The sequence below is a fragment of the Peromyscus eremicus genome, chromosome 3 (genome assembly GCF_949786415.1).
Source record: "Peromyscus eremicus chromosome 3, PerEre_H2_v1, whole genome shotgun sequence".
Taxonomy (NCBI): domain Eukaryota; kingdom Metazoa; phylum Chordata; class Mammalia; order Rodentia; family Cricetidae; genus Peromyscus; species Peromyscus eremicus.
Window position 1 is genome coordinate 78,240,037 of NC_081418.1, and position 22,873 is coordinate 78,262,909.

Genomic DNA, 22,873 nt, shown 5'->3' on the forward strand with positions numbered 1-22,873 from the left:
GTGTCTCCACCATAATCTATTGACCTGTGATCACTGTTGTATGGGAAGTAGGGTGGTGAAGGTTCAGCCTTCATGAATTCATGAATGTATTGTAAGAAGAGTGAGTTAGTGGGTTATTTCCAGAGTGTGTCTACTTAAAAAGTCATCCCTGTCTCTTTTACACATTTTCTTGATGTCCACCATTCCCTCTGGCTCTTACACTCTTTCTGCCTCCTCTCCCTGAGCCCTAAGAAGATGAATTTGATGGAGACATCCCTTTTAGTGTTGAATGTTCCAAGGTCTCTCTCTCTCTGTGTAATGTCTGGCTGTGGGTCTCTGTATTTGTCCCCATCTGCTGCAGGAAGACGCTTCTCTGGTGATGGCTGAGCAAGGCACGGATCTATAAAAATAGCAGAATATCATTTATTGCTATGTTTTATTTTGAGGTTGTTTGTTTGCTTGATTTGGTTTGGTTTGAAATTAGGGATTGTTTCAGTTTGTTTAGAACAGTAAGTAGTATTTGGTTTTCTACTAGGTCACTAGGCTATCTAGTCTCAAGTTCTTGGTCACCCAAGCAGTGTCTAATATGGGTTCTATCTTGAGAAGTGGACCTTAAATCAAATCAGATAGTGATTGGTTACTCCTACAAACTTTGTGCCACCATTGCCGTAGCATATCTTGCATGCAGGACAGCATTGTAACTCAAAGCCTTCCTCTTTCTGTGGTCAAACATGAAATCCCCTGTGGCTCGTGGCTCTTTCAAGCCCAGTGTCTTTGAGTCTAGCATCACTGTTAAGTGATGACATCCAACTAACCTCATGCTATCCGTGAAAACGCTTGAGTGTTAAAACAATGCATGGTTCACCTGTTGGAAGAGCAGGGATTAGTTTTGAAGAGATTTGCCCCCAGCTCTCACAATGATGCCCCAGGCTGAAGATCAGTCTCAGCCTTGGCATCCTTAAAATCATCATGTAGAGTAAACATGACTGAGATGTCTGTCTCTATAAACACTCTGAATCATGTCCCTGACAATGTAAATACAAACCCTCTTTCTCAAAAAAAAAAAATGCTTATAAATAAGGAAAGTAATTTGAACTTGGGGAAGTCAATGGTAGGTTCCAAAACACAGTGTTACTAAAGAAACTGAGATATCCCTAACTTTCCAAAATACTATTATTTAGTTTTTTAATGTTTACTTTCCATTGAGATTTTTGTTCCAATCCACATGTAACATTGAACAATTTAAGGGTATCAGATCACCCTTTGCCAGGTTCCCTGTGGTTTCTTCAAATGTAATTAAACAAGTATAGAAAAGAACATTTTTGTTTTAATGTAATTCTTTTATGCACTATCATTTTCAATGTTTTTCCATCATAGAGAAGGACATTCTTTTGTCCTTCGCTTCAGAATGTGAATCACAAACATTTTAGCAACAGCCATTCCTCAATTTAGTACATTTATTTATTTAGTACATGTGTGTGTTTTAAAAGAAGACATTCTTTAAAAGTTTGTGTTGATTTATTTTAAACATGTTCATATCTTGTTTATAAAAGTTTGTGCCTGTGATGACTATCTCAGAGCACAAACTTAAATTGCAACATGAAGTATACAAAAATATGGTAGATCTGTAATTGAAGCAGCAGTAAACAAAACCATACCTATATCTGAATAAATGCATGCATGTGCACGTGCGTGCGTGCGTGCGTGCGTGCGTGCGTGCGTATGTGTATGTGTGTGTGTGTGTGTGTGTGTGTGTGTGTGTGTGTGAATCCTAAACACTTGAATGTGGACTTGACCATGATTTACTCTGTAGCATAAGTTCAAAAGTGATGAATGTTTTTAAATTATCAATTTACCTGTAGAGGAATATTTAGGTCCAGATGTAATAAATATTAAGGCCATTTCATCTTGAGGACTTATATGGGCAGTGAATTACAAGGACCACTATAGATCGATTCTGGGTTAATCATAACTCTGTATGATTAACCTGTAACTCACGCCCACTTCATCACTTCATCCACCACTGACCATTAGTTAAAATTATAATAAAGTTTGATCTACAAGATTAGAATTTATTTTGCTGACTTATTCTCAGATATTTTAATTTTAAAGATTTCCATTCTCAGGCTTAGTTAAATTGCTAAACATTTTTTTTTTTATTTCAATCCCGAGAATCAGAAAAGCTTAGCTAGGAATGGTCACAGAATCAGCAAGCCTTAGGGTTTTGTAATCACAGAAAGCACAGTCATCCATTCCCATGGTTTCAACAAACGCCAACTTTTTCTTTTAAATTCTCAGTTCTTTCATCTGACTAGTGTGATTACAGAGCATCAAAAAAGCTGTATTATAGGATACTAGATGTGGAACAAGGATGACTGGACTGCTACTCACATCACCAGGCAGGCTACCTGGAAAACAGGACCCCAAGAAAGACACAGGGATCGCCCAATGACAGAGAAATGGAATGAGATCTACATGAACAGCCTGGACATGAGTGGGGGTAGTGAAGGGCGAGGGTCGAGGGAAAGAGAGCTTGGGTGAGTGGGAGATCCCAGCTGGATCAACAACAGAGAGGGAGAACAAGGAATAGGAGACCATGGTAAATGAAGACCACATGAGAATAGGAAGAAACAAAGTGCTAGAGAGGCCCACAGAAATCCACAAAGATACCCCCACAACAGACTGCTGGCAATGGTCGAGAGACAGTCCGAACTGACCTACTCTGGTGATGGGATGGCCAAACACCCTAATTGTCGTGCTAGAAACCTCATCCAACAACTGAGGGATCTGGATGCAGAGATCCATGACTAGGCCCCAGGTGGATCTCTGGGAGTCCAATTAGCGAGAATGAGGAGGGTTTATATGAGAGAGAATTGTTGAGACCAAGGTTGGATAAAGCACAGAGACAAATAGCCAAACAAACGGAAACACATGAAATATGAACCAATGGCTGAGGGGTCACCAACTGGATCAGGCCCTCTGAGTGGGTGAGACAGTTGATTGGCCTGATCTGTTTGGGAGGCATCCAGGCAGTGGCACCGGGTCCTGTGCTCATTGCACGAGTCGGCTGTTTGAAACCTGGGGCCTATGCAGGGTCCCTTGGCTCGGCCTGGGAGGAGGGGACTGGACCTACCTGGACTGAGTCCACCAGGTTGATCTCAGTCTGTGGGGAAGGCTTTGCCCTGGAGGAGATTGGAATGGGGGGCGGGCTGGGGGGAAGGTGAGGGGGGCGGGAGGGGGGAGAACAAGGGAATCTGTGGCTGATATGTAGAACTGAATTGTATTGCAAAATAAAAATTTTAAAAAAAAATTTAAAAAAAAAAAAGATAGCTTTGCCCATACCCAGCAGGAAGCAATTTTAAGAATACGAAAAAATAAATAAATAAATAAATAAATAAATGTCATCTTTCTAAAACTGTTTCTAGGGATTTTTTCTTAATAAAAGAAAAGATTACAACTGCTGTTTTCCATGACTTTAGGTTTTAAAGTGAGCCTATAAAAATTGACTAAATTAGAGCTTCATGTAAGAATGAATATGAACCTCTCAATACATATCAAGATTGGTGGGTTGGTAGACAGTAAGTGTATTTGCCTGTAGTGTGGGCTTCTATGATTAACATGGAGGGTACCTCCTAATCAACTATTGGTGGGTCTGTAGACCGTAAGTGTGTTTGCCTCTAGTGTGGGTTTCTATGATTAACATGGAGAGTACCTCCTAATAAACTACTAAGTTCTTTCTTCATCATTTCATGATGGGAATGTTGGAACAGGAGCAGAGCAACCAGGGCAGTCTACCTACAGAGGGAAAGAAATATGTAATCATCCACTGCACAGTGAGAAGCATACATTTTAAAATACACCTTTGTTTCTCCTTGCTGGGCCAGAAATGCAAATATTTGAGAAAATAACATTGAAAGTTTACATTTCCTCATCCGACAGAAAGAAACAATGATTAGTAGAGTGTGCATGAAGAAGAAGTGGTCTCCATGGAGTATCTGTGTTTAATCAGTTAGGTACATAGATATGGAACTTAAATATTTGAATTTTTGTTCAACTATTTCAGTTATCAGAATATTTGAGCAAACTACCTCCAATTCCTCTCCATGAAAATGGATTTCCTTTCTGTTTAAGTCACTTTAAACAGATGCCGTGCACATGACAACCCAGTATGCTACAATTGTGTGACTTGTCTCAATGACCCAAGGCAACTATGTGACTACACTTTGGGAATCTAACAAGACCTCTCTGTGGGCTACCCCATTCTAATTGTACCTCAGGGGCTTATATGAGGCTTACTGTCCTCAGCATCAGTAGATTCAATGTCTACCCATCACAACAGTACCTGCTTTAAGTAGTGGGTTTTCTTCTATTTTTATTTTATTTAAAATAATTTTTGCATGCAATTTATTCTGATAGTGGCTTCCCCTCCCCCAACTCACCTGAGATCCTCCCCACATCTCTATTAAAGAAGAATTTCATACAATGTATTTATCATATTCATAACTGCATGACTTCTCCTATATCTCCCTACCCACTCAACTCTGAATTTTCTTCGTTTTTCCCCACCAATTCCAGTTTTTACTCTTAGAAGTGGGGTTTTCCCTGGACTGTCATCACCTACCAGGGGTCATATCTTTGAAGAAAGATGACTTTCCCTTCTTGCAGAAGCTATCAAATGCCCAAAGCTCTTCAGATAGTAGTAGGATTGTGTGCTCACCCACCTGCCTCCATTGCTAGGGCTTTGTCTGGCTCAAGCTTTTGCATGTCTTGTGCATGTCGTCACAATTGTGAATTTATAAGTTCAACCCTTCTGCTGTGTCCAGTGGAGACTGTTTTTTTGAAGGCACCCTTCTCTTTGGCTCTGAGGTTGTTTTCACTCCTTCTTCCACCAACTTTCCTCAGCCTTGGGAAAATGGCTGCATTCAGTCAGGGCTGAGCACGGCATAGTCTCTTTTTCTCTATACATTACCAGTTAGGGGTGGTGAGTCTCTGTATCAATTGCCATCTACTTCAAGAAGAAGCTTCTGTGATAAGGGGTGAGAGATGCACCCTTCTATGTTCTATGGATATAGCAATAAGTCATTAAAAGTATTTTTAAAGGCCGGGCGGTGGCGGTACACACCTTTAATCATAGCACTCGGGAGGCAGAGCCAGGCAGATCTCTGTGAGTTCGAGGCCAGCCTGGTGTACAGAGTGAGATCCAGGTCGGGCACCTAAACTACACAGAGAAACCCTATCTCAAAAAACCACCAAAAAAAAAAAAAAACCAGTCTTTTTTAAAACTACATTCACTTAAGGATATAATAGTATTACATTCTCTCCTAGGAACAAAGACCACAGGTTCTTAGCCCCATTAACAGTTTCGGGATTGGCTTCCATCTCATGGAGCAGACCTTAGATCCAATTAGAAAGGAGTTGGTTACTCCCAAAACATTCATGTGACTATGCACAAATGGACATATCCTGTCAGGCCAGTCATTATCGTGGCTTGCATGGTTCCCAGATGGGTGAGATGGTTAACAGTAATGGTTACTTTTCTCTAATAGTATATCATGGCATCTTAATATCTCTACTTTAGGGCCCATCCATGGAGAACAATGGCAGTAGATATCACTTTGTAGTCTTCTTCACAATTATCACAATTGTGATATCACAAAATGTATCACCATGTGGTCAGGGAAATAGGAAGAGGAAGCACTCACATATACTTTTACCCTTTGCATAACCTAGAGTGAAGCCCCACACTGGTAAATATATCAATGACATTCAGTTCAGCTGCTAATCCAAAATGATCTCAGCAGCAAAAGCTAGCGGAAAATTTATGAAACATCCACCACCTAGTCAGATGGATTGGACATTTACTCGACCAGCCTCTCAATTATTTTCTCTCTTGAAGGATGACTCTAGCCTTTGCTAATGAGTATTTTCTCAATAGTTTTAATTTGATAGTTTAAAACCATCCAAAGGGCAGTGATCGCATGCTTTAGGCAATGAAAAATGTCAAGAACATTTTAAAAATTGTTTCATTGGTGTTGCTACAGGCTATCATCACACCATCTTAATACTTCTCTTTAAAAATTCACTCATAAAGCTTCCTAACATTAAATTGCTAGAAATAGCATGTGTAACAGCAGCAATAATGTTGCCATACATTGAGGTGCAATGTCACAGCTCACAACATAGTACCGATAGCCCTAGAACACTTTTCTAGTTAGCAAAGTGGGATGTACCCAACCACGGAGGACCATTCTAAAGAAGCAGGAAGAAGTTCTAGAAGACATAGTGGCTGTTGACACAGAAGAGAACAGGCCAAAATGGGTCCCTAGAGAAAGTTTTAATGTCACTGATATATCTCAAAAATCCTAGAGTTAGACAGAGGAATCTGGAAATAGACCAGACATTTGATGTCTGATACAAAGGATCAGAAAAAACTATGGAATAAATCTGCAGACATGAGATTCAGTGCACGGGAAACTTTTAGTCAAATATTCCCAGTTTCTTCTACACCAGTACTCTGGGATTCTCTCCCTGTTAATTTTTCTTACACTTTATCTGTAGAAAATGGTTCCTTACACTGGCGTTTCATCAGTAGCAGCAGAAATATTTAAGGAAGGCTATGCATACTCTGTGAGAGTTGCTGAGACACATACTTCCAGTTTTAAGCCTCCAATATTCAACATAGTAAATCTGTGATTTGATTTTGTGTTTTTCTTTCTAATACAAGAATCCTCTGGTGATTGTGATGGTTGTAGTCTGAAGAACTGCCCTGACAGTTTTAGTTCATTCATCATTTCATGAGAAACTTTTTATTGAAAAAGCAAATATTTTAAAGCCATAGAAGGTGACTAATAGGCCTTAAACTGTTCTTTTTAAATCTAGAGTTGTACAGGTATGGTGGCACATGCCTTTAATCCCCAGCACTCAGGAGGCAGAGGCAGGTGGATCTCTGTTTGTTTGAGGCCTGCCTGGTCTACATAGTAAATTCCAGGAGAGTCAGAATTTACTCTCAAAAAGAAAAAAGAAACAAACAAACAAACAAACAAAGGAAGAAAGGAAGAAAGAAAGGAAGAAAAGAAAAAATCTTGAAATTGTATTAAGTTCTCAAATAACTTGAGGAAAACTGATAAATATGTACATATATGTATATATGTGTATATATTTTTTTCAACTGTGCATCCATACTTTGGGAGATATACTACACTTTAGATAAAAACAAGTTCTTCTGCATTGTCTTTAAGACTCTTTTATGTAGGATCAAATGATAGGCTATTAAATTTTTTACTAAGTAGTTGTATTTATTGTAAGTGGGTATTCTCAAATAATTTATTTTTATTGGTAAGTTATAAGACAGCAAGTGATATGTATCTGCCCACTTATAGTTAGTCTTTGTCTTAAAATACTTTCAAATACTTGTTCAGTTAATTCCTGCAGGCTTTTTATGTTATAAAATAATATAATTTTGTCTCTACCTCATAACAAATTTTTCCTGAAAGAATGAAATCGTGTTATAGTTCCCTCTTTTATTGCACAGGCTAATATACCACCATAGTGTCAAGCTGAAATAATAGCAGACATCATTCTCTTGACCCGTTGGCAACACCATTAGAGTTACTAATGGTTTGCTTTGTGTTGGGCTCTATATTTCTTTATTTCTTTATATTTTTTCTGAGATAGTGTCTCACTATGTGGTTCTTACTGTCCTAGCACTCTCACTATATAAACCAGGCTGGCCTCAAATTCACAGAGATCCACCATCCTTTGCCTCCCAAGTTCTGGGATTAAAGGCGTGCACTACAATGCCTGCCTGAAGACTCTATTTCACTAAAAATGATATTTACTTCCTGGTTTAAAAATAGATGATCTGTGCAGTTGTGGTTCACTGCTTTAATCCCAGCACTCTGGAGGCAGAGGCAGTTGCATCTCTGCGTCTGAGGACAACTTGGTCTACAAAGTGGGTTCCAGACCAGGCAGGACTACACAGAAAAACCATATCATAAAAAACAAAAAATAATAATAGATACAAATAACTGTGTTAAGTGTTGGCAAATGTTTTAAAGATTTTTTTTTTATTTAGAAAGAGGGTAAGCATTTCATTGTGTAGCTCTGGTTGGCCTGGGACTCAGTAGCATAGACCAGCTGGCCTAACACTCAGAGAGTTTGCCTGCATCTGCCTTCTCAGTTCTAGGATTAATGGTGTACACCACCATACCTGGCAAAGAATCAAGTGAAACAACATTTTATTATTTTTAATCATGTGTGTGTGTGTGTGTGTGTGTGTGTGTGTGTGCGTGCATGTGGGTATGTGCATGTAACTCTAGATCCCTCAGAAGACAGAGGCATCAGGAGGTGGAGTTGCATAGCTGTGAGCCACCTGATATGGGTTCTAGGAACAAAACTTGGGTCCCCTAGAAGAGCAGCAAGTGCTCTTAAACACTAAATTATCTCTTTGGCCCTATTTCAATTTTTTTATGAAGCCTCCCTCCCTTGCAAGAGGTAGTTTCCTGGTACTTGGTTAATACTAAACCAGTATCACTTTTCTTTCTATTGTCTTTTTTCTTCTTTTTCACATGCATATACATGTTCACAGATATGAGGATACATATGCATGTGTGTGACATTTTGAGGCCTGAAATTAATATTGGGAATCTTCCTCCATCACTCTCCTACCTTATTCATTGTAGCAGGAATTGTCAGTCAAACCCAGAACTCACTAAATGGCTCGTCTCTCTAGCCAGCTTGCTCTGAGAATCCCTGTCTCTGTCCCTGTCCCTGTCTCATTCCAAGGCTGGAAGTATAGGTGAGCTGCCATGCCCACATAGCGTTTACCTGGGATCTAGGCATCTGATTCTTTGATCCTTCTGCTTGCACAGCAGGCAGTTTAGCCATGGAGCCGTCTCCAGTGCTCCCTTTCATTTTAATAATGCTACATTCTTCTTTTAATATAAATACAGCAACTTGGGGGTTTAATTATTTGTTCTAGGAATTCATTAAATTTTATCTTTATACTTAATATTTTCCAGAAAAACTTGATTGAGATGTTTATCATAATTGCTTATTTCATTCCTTTTTTAAATTATTTAAATTTTATGTATGAGTATTTTGCCTGCATGTATATCTATGCACCACGTGCGTGCCTAGTGCCCTGGGATGCCAGAAGTAGGTGTCAGATTCCCTAGGATTGGAGTTACAGAAGATTGTAAGCTAACATGCGGGTGCTGAGAATGAAACCCAGGTCCTATAGAACAGTTGCTTTCAAACTATGGGTCATGACCCCTTTGGGAGTTTGAATGACCCTTTCACAGGAATTGCCTAAAACCATCAAAAAACCCACAGATATTCGCATTATGATTCATAACATTAGCAAAATTACAGTTATAAAGCAGCAACAAAAATAATTTTATGGTTAGGAGCTGCCACAATATAAGGAACTGCAGTCTTGGAAAGGTTAAGAAACAATGTTCTTGAAGAGCAGCCCCTCTCTCCGGCCCCTTCATAATTGCTTTCATGATAAATGTGTGTATTAGTTACTTTTTATCACTGTGACCTAACATCTGAGAAAACAACTTAAGAGTAGAAGGAACATAGTTTCAGATCATGGTTGTACATGGTTGTTATTTATGCAGAGGGCATCATGAAAGAGGGGAGCACTTCACTTTAGGTGTGACAAGAAGCAGGGACAAAGAGGAAGGGCCCAAGGACAAGAAATATCTCCATAGCTGACAACATGCTGCCAAGAATTAAGAGTCTATTACTTGCCCTGCCCAAGAGTCTATGCAGCTATGAGCCTGTCAATGAGCTCATGAACTGATGAAGTCTATAGGCTCATGATCCATCCAACTCTAAACCATACCACCAGCTGCATCCTTAGCCAACTATACATGATCTTTTGGGTGAGACATGTCAAATCCACACCATAACAGTGGGCTCTCATATGAGTTATTGTTGACTGAAAAAATTACTAAAATACATTGTAGATGACCCATTATGAATTTATGTTCCAAAATATTGATAAAGAAGCTTGTTGTAGAATTGTTTTCCTAATTGTAATAGCCATCAAGGGAAATAAGACTTCTTTGGAAGAGAAGGCATGACAATATAATGCATAAGATAAAACTTTCTAACACATCAACAAAACATTCAAGAGAGATATATTTTATCTCCAATTGTAAGAGCTCCATAATCTGTATTTGGAAAGACATGAACTCAGAAGAACAAAGAAGACACTGAGGATTGCAGGTAGAGTGGTATTAGTAATTTCTCCTTAATAGGAATCGTGAGCTTTTATGTAAAACATGGGTCATGAGGAAGCTGTACTGACTATGAAGAAAGATACCTAGTTTAGAGGCCTCATAACCTAACCAAGTCAGCATCTCTTAATAATTCTAGAATCATAGATTTTAAGGGTCCCTCATGAAAATCTAAGTAGCAACGCTCACTGTAAGCTCAGAGACATGCTTTTAACCTTCTTCCAATTCATATGATATCTACAACTCAAGGATCTTCTTATTACAATCCATGTTCTCTGGAAGCATGGATAGTGTTCTACCTTCATCACATTTCTAGAAGTAAAGATCTATAGACTAACTCAAAGTGAAATATGAGTTTCCTTAAACACACGTATCCTATAATTTTTGTATATACTATTGTAATATTTATTATTCTATGTAATTTTCAACCTTAAGTCTTATTTTAATCCTTCTTTCATATTTTCACAGGTAAAATATGGAAACTATGCTTTTGTATGGGATGCAGCTGTATTGGAATATGTGGCTATCAATGACCCAGACTGCTCCTTCTACACCGTTGGGAATACTGTTGCTGACCGGGGGTATGGGATTGCACTGCAGCATGGCAGCCCCTATCGAGATGTCTTTTCACAAAGGTAAGGCTATTAAATGGTCTAAATAAAAAACGAGGGAGTTTAGACTTTAAAAATATACTTGGCTACACTGTCCGGTGCATTACATTTTTCTTTCTGTTACAAAAATCATTATATGAAAACAGTTCCTAGAAGTGGCTGTCTTACATGAAATGTCTTGTCTAAAACATGTTCTATTTCTCCATAAATAAGAGGAAAGTATTGTTGTATATAACTTCTTTTACTCTCCAAAACTGTATGTGCCAAATAGAGTAGATGTGCTGCAAATTATGATGGAAGCTAAGCAGTCTAGTCTACATTTAAGGAAGTGAACAGCATAGAGTTGTGGAAATTAACTTATTTCTAAGAACATTAAAGCACAAAACGTACTTCGGGACCAAATTAGAATACTAATTTGCAGATATATATATTATATACATATATATATATAATACATATGGGATATTTTCATTGGAATTTTATGAAGGAAATGGTAAATACTTTAGAGTCCTCCATCTGATATTAAAGTGTATGTGAGATGATTGTCATGGAACACAGGGAAAAACTTATAAAGATAATACATCCACCTTCAACCTAGAATGTTGCATGACAGGAAATTGTTTAAGAAAGAAAGTTTGGCAATTTTTAGATTAATAATTTCTATCAGAGAGAATCACAGCATCTCATTCTATTTACAAGACAAACTTTGACTTCAGAGGGTGTCACAATTTTCTCGGTAGAGATATTGGCTATGTGACATTAATTGTACCCTTTATTACTTGATACTCACTAGAAGATAATGCCAGATCAGAAAAGCACTTGGGTTCAGACTGCAAGCACTAAGCATAAATCTCAGACGTGGTTCTTCAAACTGGAGAATAGCAAAAGGGCAGTAAATTCAGAGGGCAGAGGTCTGCAAAGCACCCATCCATAACTATGTCATAGCTCTTCCATTACGTAACCACAGAAAAGCTAGACGTTTCTCTGTCTCTGAAAAATGAGGAAGACTGAGTCTAATGATCTGTCTTAGTCAGTTGTTTTAGAAATGAAAAAAAAAAAAACTCCAAAGTTTCTATTTCTGAACCACAAGGGCTGCTGCTCTGAGCTGGGAGTCACCTAAAGATTTACTGTCTGTTCAGCTCCCAGTTGTATGGCCCAGGTTGGCAAAGTATCATAGTCTTGCTTTGCCTGTTCTCATTGCAAAAAAATGAGTACCAGGCACTTGCTTTCTTGTCTCACCTCTTTCTTAGATGTAGCACACATATACTCATACCCCACCGATCAGGTTCAAAGTCAATGGAGCGGACCAGTGTACTCCTCCTAAAAGGAAGGGGCATACAGTTACAAACAATTATCTAATATTCCATCAATACCTTCTTGTTCTACACAAATAAGACAAAAACAAAATGCATATAGTTGAAAAGCAAAAGAAATTAAAGTTGAAATAATGATTAATCAATCAAAACACATTTATTGATGAGCAGATTCTAAAAGGAACAAGCTGAAAAAAATCAATAATACCACAGGGAAACTGAATACAATATACTTGCAGCTTAGCTGGAAATCCAAAATCCCATTCACATGAAATAATAACAACTTAGACATTTCTATAAATGTGCATAATGTGCATCGACACATGCATCTACATGCAGAATACCAATTCTACTTATGTATTTAGTGTTACATTTGTGTAGTTGAGATGTGAAAAGAACTGAAAAGAATACTATATAGAATTAAGCAATGGGAAAATGATTAATAGCTCTCCAGAGAATGTGAGCCTTGAACTTGATATCCAAAAGATTAGCTGAGAACAGTTAGATTGAAAGGAAATGGATAATTATAACAAAATAATAGAAACCACAAGAAAGAATAGACAACCGCAGAATGGATTGAGAAATGATAAGGAAATTCATGTCTAAAAGAACACTTGAAATTTGTATAATAGGCCATGAGCAGTACAAAAGCCTATTGTCAGTTCTGGAGCCCGTGAATGAGATAGCAAACCTGGCATGAGAGGAAAGGCTATCCCCAACTAATGCGAAGGATGGGATTGAATTGGGAAATACTAGAACAAACATGGTATCCCAAGGCAGTGAAGGTCTGATCTAACTGGCCAAAGAGAACGAGGACTGAGGAAAGAGAAAAGCTGCTTCTGAGAAATGAGGGCATTGTTCATTTTCACATGAGGCTGGAAAGAGTGTTCAAGTGAAATGCAATGTGGATCCCTGCCGAAGGACCAGCAGAGAAGTCCAGTGAGGCCATGAGGTCAGCTGAGATAGGGTTATTGATGGTTCATTATGGTTAACTGACTTTCATGCCACTCAAGATGCTCTTAGCTGTAAGATCTTATTTCTTAGTCTTTCATGAAAAAAATGCAGTAAAATGAAAGCAATCAGAGATATATTAAGTTAGTCATACCAAGCACTTCTTTCGTAACATCTCTGGAGCCCTTCCTTTATCAGAGATTTTAATTCTGAAGAAACATACTCCAGTAAACTCCTAAAATGCAATTATTAAGCATTGGGCATTGTTTCTGTTAAGGCTGAATTATCAATATGGAAAGCTGGAATTATCCCTTTCTATGTAGTTCCTTAATATCATCTGCCTGCATTCTGATTCCTTGTACATCTGGAGGAAGGTGGAGCCAGGATTGGAATATGACTGGACAGCCAAGCATGTGTCAGCTCATTTCTTTAAATACAGGTGCAATGTTAATTTCTTCTCCAGAATCTCTGCCTGAAATCCGAATATATTTGCAACCATTCCCTTTTGTTATCACTATTAAGGAAATGGGATCATTTTATTAACTGCTTTTAAAAGTTGTAAAGGACACCAAAGGAAACCACTGTCAACACTGGTGACTCTTATCTGCAGCTTTGATGAATCAGCTCATCCCAAGCACTGATTAGAGCAGATCATTGAAAGCTGCTGTGATGGTTTTCAGTGAAAATGAGAATACTCTGATGGATAATTTCAAAGTCAATTTTTATTATTTTTCACATGACTTTGTGTCTGTATCAAAGTAATATAATATATATTGAATATCATCTCTAGAATAAAAATATGTGTTGATAGAGTAACTATTTGTATTATCTTCTACTTGTAAAGTTTTTCAAATGCTTGTGTAGTTATGGAGATGACATGCAATCACAGGCAATGTTGCACAATTGCTTGTCACAGATTTGTATGTAAGCACAGGGCTATTATGCTACAAGTGCTTTCGCTGAGTTGATACCAAGGCCGGGGTGAGCTCAGAAGACATGGGCTGTACTGATATACTCATTTTTGTAATCGTGTGTGAGTAGATGACTTTAAAACCAGCAAGTGCTATCATATACACTTTTTACCACAGAATGTTATACAATTTTTGTTTCCTTAGTCTGACCAAAAATAGGTAATCAACCAGCAGAAGTTTAAAATCTTAATACAACTCCTAGTTCAGGTACAGAATTCACTGCAAGCATTGCCCATCACAGTAATACTTAGGCTTGTCTCTTGAGATATACAAGGACTTTTGTTTTCTTCTGCCAACTTACCTACTTTGTGCATACCAAAGAAACAAAAACCTTCTCACAAATTCCATGGAAATTGTGTGTGTGTGTGTGTGTGTGTGTGTGTGCGCGCGCGCGTGCGCGCACTTACTGCTTCTTAGCTATTTGTTTATCTAATATTTTATGTAGCCTTTTAAACAGTAGTTATTAGTATTATTAACTTTAGTAAATTTTGAAAAAAGAAAATTATAATTAGTCAAATATTTCATTAACATATTTAAGAAAAATGTAATTTTTAGATTGATCTCTTTGAAGTGTTAAATTAACTGCAGAGCTGAACTCAGAATCTTAACTGTTCAAAAGCCTAAAATGATATCCCTCCATATATATGAATGTGTACATGTGCATGTGTGTGTGTATATTCACATGTATATGTATATTTAGGAAGTTCATATGTATGCTAACGTCTCTTCTCAAAACTTAGGTGCTATCAAGAAAACTTAACTCCTTAGTCTAATGTTATTGTTAATGAAGAAGAACCATGGCTTAGCTATTGGCTTCTATGTCTGAAACCCTGACTATGGATGAATGCATTATTCCTGGCTTACACAGAAACAACACTGTCTTCTAACACAGTAGTTAACATTCAGGAAAGACTTACTGTGTGAAAGGAACTATGTGTGATAAGGTCCTTTTCTATGTTAAGTAACAATCCCAACATAAGCTTCTAAACACTTCACATTTGAGAAAACTTATTCAAAGATTTACAGTTTTCCAAAGTCACAAAGCTGGGTGGCAGAGATGTCCTCTAAATGCATGCTAATACTTTGACAGCCTATATCACATGTAGCTGTGCTGGATGCAACTAACCAATATGCAAATTTAGTAAAGAGTAGCCATGATCAGAACTGTGCTTTTATTACTAGCGAATTTAATATATATTGATGTGTGTTCAGTTTATGTGTGCTATGTGTTCATATACATGTGTGTGGATACATGAATCTGCGCTTACATATGGAGACCATCAGGTGTCCTACTCTATCACTCTTAGATGGTAGTTCTGTCTTTAATCTTTTGAGAAATCTCAAATCTGTTTTCCGTAATGACTATTTCGATTTCTACCAACAATGGAAGCGTTGCCTTTCCCCACAGCCTCACTAGTACCTCCTAATCTTTGCACTATTTTTATATTAACAAATTATATAAATGTTCTTACTGTACCATATATTTTCATGATGATTATTGATGTTGATTTTTTTCTTATACTTGTTATTCCTTGTCACCCTTTTAAGATGTTTACTTTGACTTATTGAACATTTAAATATTTTTTAGTATTGAATTTTAGGTGTGCTTTATATATTTGGAATATTTGCCCCTTGTCAAACATATAGGCTTATGTTCCAAGCATCATTTATGGGCTGCGGTTTCTGGCTGTTATTCTTTTCTGGAGACAAAACAGAGAGTGATATTGACCAAGTTGCTATCTTCCTAGAGTTTATATTACAATAGAAAGCCAGAGGGGGGGAGCTTACATTAAGTAAAGGAGCAACGTAATACTGGAAATGTACTGTGAAGAAAATATTATGAGAATAGAGAATAGTGACAGATCTGTGTACAGGTGGGCCAGAAGACTGCCTCAAGGAGGCAGCGTCTGGTCAGAACCTGAAACACGAAACTTGAGGGAACAGTGTTTAACGCGTAAGAAATGGATGTGAAAGCCATTCCCTGGGAGCAAGTTTAGAGAGGTCAAGGAAAGCAGGGAGTGAACAGACTGGAGAGGGATAGGCAGAGAGAGTAAAGCGTTGGACGGAGCCATATATTCAAGTGCTGCCGGAGAACCAGAGTAAAGAGTTGAGAGCCTTCTCGTCTAAGAAAAGTGAGCCGCAGACATTACAGAGGCAAGAGACCTGCTGAAAAGCAAATGCTATAAAAGGAGGAGCGACAGAGGAGGGTGTGTGGAAAGGGAGCCCAGGGAGGCCAGCAGAAGCCAGTGCAGTGGTCCAGGGATCCTGCATCCCGGGGGGTGGGGGGGGCTGGGGAGGGTGGAAGCAATAGGGTCTAGTCTGACACACCCACGAACCCGATGGGGCTGGAAAAGAGCTGGTCTGTGAGAGGTAAGCCAGAAGGGGCATAAGGGTGACCCAAGGCAAGTCAAGAAGCAAGCAGGATAGAGACCTCAGCCTTAAGTTTGGTAAACTTAAGATTTTTATTAGTAAGACTGGTTAATGTTATAATTTTTTCTTATCAACGTGAGACTTTGGAGATAAAATGACAATTCTGAGTAGAAAATGCAAATAACAAAGGATATGTGATCCAGGTGAAGGGCTTTGGCCTGAGGGGTCTACAAACTATTTTAGTGGTCATGAGAAGAGAACGCTTAAATGAAATGAATGGGGTGAACGGGAAGAGAACGAGCAGAAAAGATACGGCCCTGGGTAGTTTCTAAATTCTAGCAATGAAAATGACAAAAAGACAAGCTTTTGATTGTAAAAAGGAAACTCCAGATGAAATATTCCTATGGAAAGGATCATTTCACATAACAGAAATCTGGACATAAACATGGTGTGTTGACACACATCTGTAACCTCCACACTTCAGAAGCGGACACAGGAGGATGGTGAGTTTAACACCAGCTTGGGTTACACAATGAAACCCTGTCTTCAACCAAATAACTGAAATCTGGGGTTTTAATGGATCAACAGAACCATGCTAAGTAGTATGCTCTGTTCCACCTCTCTGAACACCCCCCCCCCCTTGTAGAGGCAGGGCCAGCCTGCTCTGTCATCAAAGAATGCTAACAGGAGCAACACAAGGAACAAGCTTCATGTGCTTCTCATTCAGAAAAGAAAGAAACCGGTCTTTTCAGTGTATCTGAGGTTCTGTCTCCTCTGCATAGGGAGTTCATCTGAGGCCATATTTATCCCAGCCTGAGCTATGCGTGGTAGAATCCACACTAGTGTCTTAGATGACCTGATGAATGGAAAAGGTGACTGTGCTATCCCCTACCACAAATCTGAAGGACAGCTGACAAATGAGAACACAGAGGGAAAGAATCACGGCCCATACCTGAGCAGCTATCACTTACCACACACTTTTGCCAGCCACTCCTCAAAAGTTCTCACACTAACTACCCCCCTTGTCCTCAGAACACCCGTAGGTAGGTGCTATTGGCATCCCATTTTATAGTCAAGGAATCTGACAAAGTAACAGCTCTGACGATAGTTAAATTATAGTTAATAAGTAGCTGGGATTTGAACCTAGAGGAATCTAACTCCAGAGGTCATGTCCTTCACCAGTTTTGTCTGGAGTGTGAAAGGAGGAGGAGGAAAGACTCCCTGTGCTCACCTGCGAGACTGTAAATAGGATCACAGGAGGAGACAGGATGAGGAGAAAGTGAGAATATGACTTTACATGCATTGAATTTGTAGTGACATCTAGATGTCTGTCTGAAAACCAATAAAGTATGAGATGGGAGGTTGGGTGGGATGAATAAGGGGGATACAGATTTAGGATACAGCTGTACAAAGTAAGAAAGCCATCAGGACACAGTATGTTGAAAAATGAAGTCCTGGATCTGACCTTAAACAAGAAAGAGGAAGAGGCTAAAACACTGCCTTTAGAATAAGTGAAGACAGCCAACTGTGAAATCTTACATCCCTGAGCTTTGTGAGTATTTTATGGCTGTTTTGTTTAAATGAAACTTGTGGCCCTCTGCTTGGTCCCTCACCCTGAGAGACAGCACTTGTCAACCTTTAAGCAAGTGTCAGGGCACCTGGAGGACCTGACAAAACAATCATTTGTGCCCTCCAGCCCTGGCATTTCTGATTCTGGAGTGTGCATAATTTTCATTTCTACCATGTTCCAGTTACTGCTGCTAACACAGTCATGCTGAGAACTGTTATTTTAACGCATGGTTGTTGAGTTTCTTGTTCTTTTCTATTATTCTTTCTAATTTATCTCTTTTATTGCTTCGCCTCTTCGCTGTGAGATATTTCAATATTTTTTTAAATACTTTGATGTGTAAATTCAGTCATGTGTCAGTGACTCCAACCTTCTGTTACCTCATCTAAATGTATGGTATCATTATTGTGTGTAGTCAATTAGGAAACCTAGTGTGGTGGTGCCTGCAGGAATCCTAGCATTTAGAGACTGAGACAAAAGAATTATGATATAAGGCTAGCCTGGGCTATATAACAAAACCCTGCCTCAATAGGAAATAAAGAAACATAATACAGAATGAAAGCATAGCTAAGGAAACTGGAGAAAATCAGGGATTATTCGTATGGAGTCAGTAAAAAAGTTACACACTAGTATGAAGCTTTCATTTCTGTTTAATATCTACTTTAGTTACCCTTCTTTAACTTCTTCTACTGCATCAACCATGAAGTCATCTTCACCAATCAAAAGTCACCTTTCATGTGAGCTATTTTGGCCATCTGGCATTGCCTTTTGAATTTTTCCAGGTTGCTGCTGTTGCAGAAGAATCCTCATTGACCAGCTAGAGTCTCTGGAACTCAAGCTAGACATCAGAACAGTTGTTTTCCATCACAGACTTGACTGTTGACATTAATTGGTGCTAGGTTCTCCTCTCAGCCCACCACATGCTTGTCCATGGTCCTTGTCACAGTAACTTGTCCTGTCTATCATTATTAATATAATCCCTTGAAAGTAAAAATGCTATCAACTGCAGTCACTTAAATCTCACCTGGTTTTCACAGAGGGAGAAGAAAACCTCACAAGGATAGTTTCTGTTGTTCGAAGAAGGAAATTAAGTCTCATATACCCCAAGGCTCAACCCTAGTGTTTCCCATCTGCATCATATTAAAAAAATCCAGTGAGTCCCTGTGAACTTAAACTAAAGTAGTGATACTTTGTCATGTGTTTTAAAGCCATCTTTATTAGACCACTGCAAAGAGACAAAGCTCAAAAAGGAAAGACCAGTGTCTGACCTGGGAGAGGTCAGATGACACATAATTCTAGATTTCCTTAGTATTATTTTTTAATATTTCTTTCTAGCCACCGATTTTTAGACATCAGTACAGTAGCGACTCAGTCTTCAAAACTGTATGTTTAGAATGTAAGTAGTTAGGAAAATTTGAATCAGGCATCATGAAGATAAGGAGAGAAAGATGTACAAAGGATCTACAAGGTACCCCCGCTTCTCTCCTGCAGTCTTCATTGGCCTTTCTATTGCAGTGATAAAATAACAGGGTCAAAAGTAAAGGGATTATTTCACCTTACAGGTCAACATCACAGGCCATCACTTGCTATGGGATAATGCTCTTGTACACTGTGAAGATTTGTCACTCAAATTAGTTTAATAAAATGCTGATTGGCTGGTAGCCAGCCAGGAAGTATAGGCAGGGCAACCAGACTAGGAGAATTCTGGGAAGAGGAAGGGCAGAGTCAGGAGTCACCAGCCAGACATGCAAGGAAGCAAGATAAGAATGCTTTATGGAGAAAAGGTACCAAGCCACGTGGCTAAGCATAGATAAGAATTATGAGTTAATTTAAACGTAAGAGCTAGATATAATAAGCCTGAGCTACCAGCTGAGTATTTATAAGTTATATTAAGCCTCTGAATCAATTATTTGGGAAGTGGCTGCTGGGTATTTGGGAACAGACAGGCAGAAGAGAAACTTCCACCTACAATCACTGACTGAAGTCAGGGCAGGATCTCAAACAGGGTGGATACCTGGATGCAAGAGCTAAGGCAGAAGCCATAGAGGAGTGCTGTTTATTGGCTTGTTGCCCTTGGCTTACTCTGCCTGCTTTCTTATAGCACCCAGGATCATTAGTACAGGAGTAGCTCTTCCCACAATGAGCTGTTCCCCCACCCTACCCCCCATCAATCATCAACCAAGAAAATGCACCACAGACTTGCCAACAAGCTTGCTCAAAGGTCAACATAGTGGGAGAAATTTTCTCAATTGAAGCTCCCTCTTCCCAAAGGACCTGGCTTGTGTCAAGTTGACATAAAACTAGCGAGCATACCTGCTAACTGTTTCCCGAGGCACTGTGAGATGCTTAGGGCTTATCTGTGCCTCAAAGCCTTGATTTCACACCTCACACTGCCTCAGGCTAACTCTTGCCCTACTACCTGCCTCAGCTTAGATAGCCTGTCTACATGGCAAAAATCTGCTCACACATTACTAACTTCTAAAGCCCTTCCACATGCAGATATCAGCCCTAAGGGAACAGTCACCAGTCCATGGTGAAGGGGCTGGGGACGAGGACAAAAAAGTTTGATGTTAACTCAGTGAACTCAATTTAAAGAGCTGCCATTTGTTCTGTGATTAAATATTTTTACACTAGGAGAATGCAACACCCTTCCATTTAGGATGGAAGCATAGTTTCGTTTTGCTTTGTTTTGTTTTTAATCCTGACAAAAATTAAAAGTGAGCAACCTCTGTCAAGGCTTCCACTTGCCTCCCTGTAAATTAAAGGTCTTAAAGACTACATATCCCTTCCGTTTGCTGTGGAGGGGTAGAGGTGTGGGGAGAGATAATGAATGCATAAGCAGCTCATGCAGGAGCCTCACCTTGGCTTCTTTTCCAGGCAGATCAGTGCTGGGACTAGTGAGTGGCACGCACTCTATTTCCTAAGCCAGTGCTGCTGACTGCCTCTCAGATTCCTTACATTTAAAAAAAAAAAAAAAAAAAAAAGCCCTTTGGGGTGGTTTATGCAGAATTCTATGTCCTACTTTTAAATATAAGAACTTTTTGACCTTCAATGAATGTATAAAATTGTAAAAAATAAATGAGAAAAGTGGCTTGTTTAAAGAAAAGCTTTAAAAAAAAACTTCAAGCAAAGCTTTTCTGTGTTATCACTGATTAAAATAAAAGGAGAACAAACTGAAAACTTAAATGGGGTCGTCCCTTGAAACCTTTTATACACATGCTACAAAATTTTCCCCGTTATGAAACAAAGGTTTGTAGAGCTAGCAAGCTGAATACGAAATGACCAGATTCAGTTTTATTCAGATGTGAAGGTGACCATTTTAGGTCTAAAATAGCCATTGTGACCATCATCTGTAAAATCATTCACTGAAAACTGGCTACCTTTAGGGTACAGATTCTGCACAATCTCCCAAAAGATGGTGAAGAAATCCCTTCTGGAAAATTTTAAATAATGAGCCATTACATCCCACCTTCAGAGCCTCTAACATCTTCTGCCAACAGTGAAAATCCATCTTAACCCTGACAGTCGACAGCCAAATGATGTGTTCCCACAGGTTAGAGTGTTCCCTTTCTTTACCACCAGAGATGGCCTGGTGTACACAACCAGTTTCGCAGGCAGCACAGAGGAGTCGTTCTTTTGAGAACACAGGACTTAAGTCTCAGGGCTGCCAGATTGCACAGGAGGAGTTCTAAAATAATGTCATTACTCCATGGAGCTCACACTGTACAGGAAAGATAGGTCCCATGATGAGCACCAGCAAAGAGCACCTTTGGGCTCCCAAGCTCTCCTTGGGAGCTACTGTCCTTACAATTTAAAACTTACGCAGCTCTGTTAGCAGAGAGTTTACTGTGGGACTTCTCACCACCTTGACATTGCCATCTGTGTGAGTATATTGATGCTTCCCATTAGAGGACTAACATAGAAAATAACTTGAGGACATATAAAAGTTTTGAAGACACCCTAAAGAGAAAACACAGACTTGTCTCAGCAAAGGGAACATGACCGGAGGAGTTCTGTTTAGAGACCTCCACCCAGCCAAAACTGGGATTTGAGGATTTGATAAAGAAATTAACTTCAGAATGAGCCCCAAATGATGCAAAGTTGGGTTTATTAAAAATAGAAAATGGCTGCAAGAAAAAAAAAAAAAAGTAAAGCCTGTCTTATATGACAAGTGTGGCCTTCTGTGAGGGAGTGACAATCAGGTTTCTTTGCGATGGGTATAGGATCTTGGTGGCTCTCAAGTATCCTATATCCATTGACCACATACTAAGTGCCGGGCATTCATGGTGGGCAATGGATTTACAATATAACCCAGCCTCCAAGTCATTTACTATTTATCAAATAGGTCAACGAATGACTTTCTTCTCATCTGGTGCGTGGTAGGAACACAGGGAAATCCGGGTTTGTATAAGTGTTGGCAAGATTTCCTTGGTGAATTGGGGCTGAAAAGATAGTCCAACAATAACTGAAGGTGGAGAACATTGAATCAAAATGTGGAAGGCTTAGCCCTAGTTCTTCAGAATGTGACTGTATGGTAAAGAAGTAACTGAAGTTAAACCAAGTCAGCAAGTTGTACCCTATCCAATATGACTGATGTCCCTTAAGAACATAAAATGAGCCCATGCCTTTAATCCCAGCACTTGGGAGGCAGAACCAGGCCGATCTCTGTGAGTTCGAGGCTAGCCTGGTCTACAGAGCAAGATCCAGGACAGGCACCAAAACTACACAGAGAAACCCTGTCTCAAAACAAAACAAAAGTAGGAAATGAGAGCACAGATTTGCAGAGGGCCAAAAGAGGTGAATCCCAGAACCTTGCAGGCAGTCTGAACAAGCACTCAGCCTGAAGAATCAGGAGGTGCGCTGG

The 22,873-nt window shown here is 39.2% G+C and overlaps 1 protein-coding gene across 1 annotated transcript in view; it reads left to right on the top strand.

Annotated features, from left to right (window-relative positions):
* The window catches only part of Grid2 (glutamate ionotropic receptor delta type subunit 2), a 664,169-nt gene that overhangs the window by 533,094 nt on the left and 108,202 nt on the right, over positions 1-22,873 (top strand). The window contains exon 13 of the mRNA XM_059257052.1: positions 10,695-10,861. Within this exon, the coding sequence (XP_059113035.1) occupies positions 10,695-10,861 (167 nt within the window). The remainder of the gene's footprint in view (positions 1-10,694; positions 10,862-22,873) is intronic.